Source organism: Thecamonas trahens (assembly GCF_000142905.1).
Source record: "Thecamonas trahens ATCC 50062 unplaced genomic scaffold supercont1.16, whole genome shotgun sequence".
Taxonomy (NCBI): domain Eukaryota; order Apusomonadida; family Apusomonadidae; genus Thecamonas; species Thecamonas trahens.
This window is the reverse complement of record NW_013657664.1, coordinates 73,211-76,821: the sequence shown is the minus strand read 5'-3', so window position 1 is coordinate 76,821 and position 3,611 is coordinate 73,211. Positions and strand designations below refer to the sequence as shown.

Below are 3,611 nucleotides of genomic sequence, written 5' to 3'. Positions count from 1 at the left end.
CACCTCTCCCCCCCCCCCACCCCCCACCCCCCACCCCCCACTCACACAAAACACACACACCACTCCAACAACAACAACAACAACAACAACAACAACAACAGCAACAGCCATCTCCATCTTCACATGCAACATGTTGTAGTCGGAGGTGTGGGGGTGAACGGAGGTGGTCGTAGTGGTGCTGGTCATGGTCATCATGGTCTGGCTCCTCTTCCTGGTGGTGGTCCTGGTCCTGGTCCTGGTCCTGGTCCTGGTCGTCCTAGTCCTGGTGGTTCTAGTCCTGGTGGCCCTGGCCCTGGTGGTCTTCGTCTTAGAGGTTCCTTTGAAAGTCGTCATTATGTTGCTGCCGTCAAGCTCGGTCTGGTCTTTGCTGCCATTGCCTTTTCAGCTATGTATCTCTCGCAGTGCCGCAATCCGTACTCGTGGTACTGGACGGGTCGTGGGTTGAGACCACTGCCGTCATCGGTGGAGCTGGATGATAAGGTTGCAAAGCTGGCTTCGTTCAAGGAGAGGTCAAAGGCGCAGGAAGATGGCAAGGGCAAGGCTCAGCTGTGTGTCTCGTTCATTGCCTCGCATCGGAGACACAATCAGGGCTATCTCATCCACTCGCTCAACTCACTCGTCCGCAACGCTGCCGACGGCGTGCTGGACAAGACCGATGTGTTCTACAACGTGCTTGATGCCGAGCTGTGCAAGGACAACCAGCACGCCGACATTGTGGCCGAACGCAGCCCGGTCATGGTCTTCCGTCCGCCGGTTTACGACGAGCTCGAGTGGGAGTCAGAGAGCATCGAGTCCGGCTCGCCCAAGCCAGCGGGCCTCAACTTTGACCTCAAGAAGGCGCAGGCCAACGTGGCGCACCTGCGCAAGGACCAGTGCCGGTCTGCGTTCCGGCTGCAGACGCTCGACTACGCGTACTCGCTCTACGCCAACTCGCACTGGTGCAAGTACACGCTGGCGATCGAAGACGACGCCTTTGCCGCGCCACGATGGGACGTCAAGGCGCTGGCGGTGGCGTACGAGCTCGAGGGCCGCGACCCGCAGTGGCTCTCGGCCAAGCTGTACTACCCGTCGAACTGGGGCGCAGAAGACGCGCCATTCATCCTTGCTGTTGCATCGCAGATCGGCGTGGCGTACGCGTTGGCGGCCCGGTTCTGGCTGGCGCGGACGAGGCGGGTGACCTTTCGGCTTTGGTCGCTCCCGTTCCTCTTCCTCTTCCTTTGGGGCGGCGCCGTCGGCTTTGGTGTCATCCGCCTCTCCTCCAAGCAGGCCATCTTCCCGCTCCCGCAAGGCACGTATCCGATCCGCAACGGAATGGTGACGACAGCATACCTGTTCAACAACGCCAACGCCGAGTCAGTCATCAAGTACTGGCGGGTGACGGCGCACGACGGCGAGGCCAAAGACACGGCTTACAACTCGTACCTGCACACGCCGCTTGCCGACCCGTACAACACCTACATGCACGTCCCGCATCTCTTCCAGCACGTCGGCTTCCACTCGGCCACGCAGCACGCCATCTCCGAGGCCGAGTACCGGACCCGCAAGATGTCCAACGTGTTTGACGGCGAGTTTGTCCTGTGAGCTCACGATGGCCCAACACGAGTTTATCACGAGTCTGATGGCGACCACCCACGCCCGCTCGTTGCGGAGCCCAGGCTGCTACCCGGTCCGGAACGTGAAATGGGTCCCGCCGCCAAAGGGGAAGCCGCCGCCAAAGCCTCCGCCTCCGCCGCTTCCGGCATTGGGGTCGAACGGGTCGTCGCCACGGTCGTAGATGGCCTTCTTCTGTGGGTCGGAGAGGATCTCTTTGCCGGCTGCGATGTCCTTGAACATCTCCTCGGCCTTGGCCTTGTCCTCAGGCGTCTTCCACTTGTCCGGGTGCCACTGGCGGGCGAGCTTGCGGTACGCGCGGTTGACTTCCCTCTTGGACGCCGACTTGGAGACGCCCAGAATCTTATAGTAGTCCTTGCGGAGCGAGATCTTGAGCAGCCGCTGCGCCTCGTGGAGCTTGTTGGCCACGGCCTGGTTTGACGAGTACGCCTGCTTGGCCCGCGTCAGGATCTGGACCGCCGCCTCGTACTCTTCGCGAGCAACATGCAAGTCGCCCTTGAGCAGCAAGGCGTCGAGCATGTTGTCCTCAGCTGCGAGCGCGGCGTCGACGGCCGCGACAGCACGCGCAGAGCGGGAATCGCCCTTGGTCAGCGCACGCGCAAGGGCCAGATTGAGCCGCCCGAGATAGACCGGCGCCAGGCCGGTGACGCCGAGCGCAAACTCAAACTTGTCGGCCGCGTCAGCGTGCTTGCCTGACGCAGCAAACGCCTCGCCCTTGTCCCACGCCTTCTTCACCGCTCTCACCGTTTTGTACAGCTGGCGGCAGCCCTTGTGGCTCTGGTCCGACTGCAGACAGCTCCGCAGCTGCGTCATCGCATCGTCGAGGTCGCCGCGCTTCCAGTACAGCTCCGACAGCAGCCGCAGCGGCTCAAGATCGGCCGTCTGAAGCTTGGCCGCTCGGGCCGCATCGCCGATGGCCGCCTCCCACTCGCCGAGGTTCATCAACACCTGCGCGCGGTCCATCCGGAGCGACGCGTCCTTGGACGCACACTCGACCGCGCCGGTCAGCTTCTCCCGCGCCGCCGCCCACGCCGCCCGTGTCGCCGCCAGCCGCCCCGCGCTCGCCAGGTTGGCGCACGTCGTCACCTCTTGCAGCTTGCTCGTGGCCTCGCCAGCCGCCTTTCCGCTCGTCCCGCTCGAAATGACCGCGTTGAGGTCCGCCGTCGCCGCGTCAAAGGAGCCCATTTGCAGCTCAATGCCCGCGCGCCGGAGCCGCGCCTTGGTAAACTCAGGCGCCACCTCGATTGCCGCCCCAAAGTCGGTCAGCGCCCGCTTGAACTGACCCAGGGCGAGCTTGACCAGTGCTCGCTTGTAGTAGTTCATCTCATCTTGCGGATCAATGTCTACTCTCCGCCATCAGAGCAAGCAAGGCCATGCGGTGGGGGAGCCAAGTTGCATTGGATACCCACACAGTTGACCATCAACCATCCCCGTCCCGGCCATGGTTGGCGGTTCACCATGAGAGGCATGAGGTCAGCGGGTGCAGCCAACCAACCAACCAACCGACCCGCCGGCCAACCAGGTGACAGCCGGTGCCCACCGCATGAGCCAGAGAGAGCGATAGGAGATAGCCATGACAACAAAAATAAACAGAGAGGTAGAAGTGTATAAGTAGTATGCAGTAGAGTGAGTGAAGATGAGGTGGGCATTTTGAAAGGATGAGGATAGGGGCGGAGACGGCGGGGGGGGAGGGGGAGAAGGGGGCAGGATCATGAACCGAGTTGCAAGACGTACCGACGGCTTGGGTGTAAGCACGGATGGCAGCCGAGTACTTTCCCGCCTTGACAAGGTCGTCTGCTTGAAGACGCTTTTGTTTTGCTGTGAGGGATGAAGCAGAGATGGGGAGTGTGGCTAGGATGACCATGGCCGTCGCTACCAAGCACAGCCACACGACCAGCCGCATCGCCGAGTCTCAACACGAGAGAGAGATGGCGGGGAGACAGGAACAAAGGAAAGGGTGCAGGGCCGGGGGGGGGGGGGGGGGGGCATACCATGGGACA

The 3,611-nt window shown here is 62.3% G+C and overlaps 2 protein-coding genes across 2 annotated transcripts; one reads left to right on the top strand and one right to left on the bottom strand.

Moving 5' to 3' along the window:
• Positions 1 to 184: 184 nt before the first annotated feature.
• AMSG_03902 (uncharacterized protein) lies at positions 185 to 1,581 on the top strand (the record flags this gene model as incomplete). The annotated part of the gene is made up of 2 exons (XM_013903701.1): positions 185 to 313; positions 352 to 1,581. The coding sequence occupies 2 exons, from the start codon at positions 185 to 187 to the stop codon at positions 1,579 to 1,581; spliced, it is 1,359 nt and encodes a 452-aa protein (XP_013759155.1).
• On the bottom strand, positions 1,571 to 3,496 carry AMSG_03901 (prkri protein). Its single transcript, XM_013903700.1, has 2 exons — positions 3,346 to 3,496; positions 1,571 to 2,954 (listed from the first exon to the last, which is right to left on the bottom strand). The coding sequence occupies exons 1-2, from the start codon at positions 3,473 to 3,475 to the stop codon at positions 1,660 to 1,662; spliced, it is 1,425 nt and encodes a 474-aa protein (XP_013759154.1). The 5' UTR covers positions 3,476 to 3,496; the 3' UTR covers positions 1,571 to 1,659.
• Between the last annotated feature and the right edge of the window lie 115 nt (positions 3,497 to 3,611).

Bases quoted from the DNA above. Each gene is read 5' to 3' on its own strand.
- AMSG_03901 (XM_013903700.1), bottom strand. From the start codon at position 3,475: ATGGTCATCCTAGCCACACTCCCCATCTCTGCTTCATCCCTCACAGCA. The intron at 2,955-3,345 runs GTACGTCTTGCA...GGCGGAGAGTAG, and splicing joins TGCTTACACCCAAGCCGTCG to ACATTGATCCGCAAGATGAG.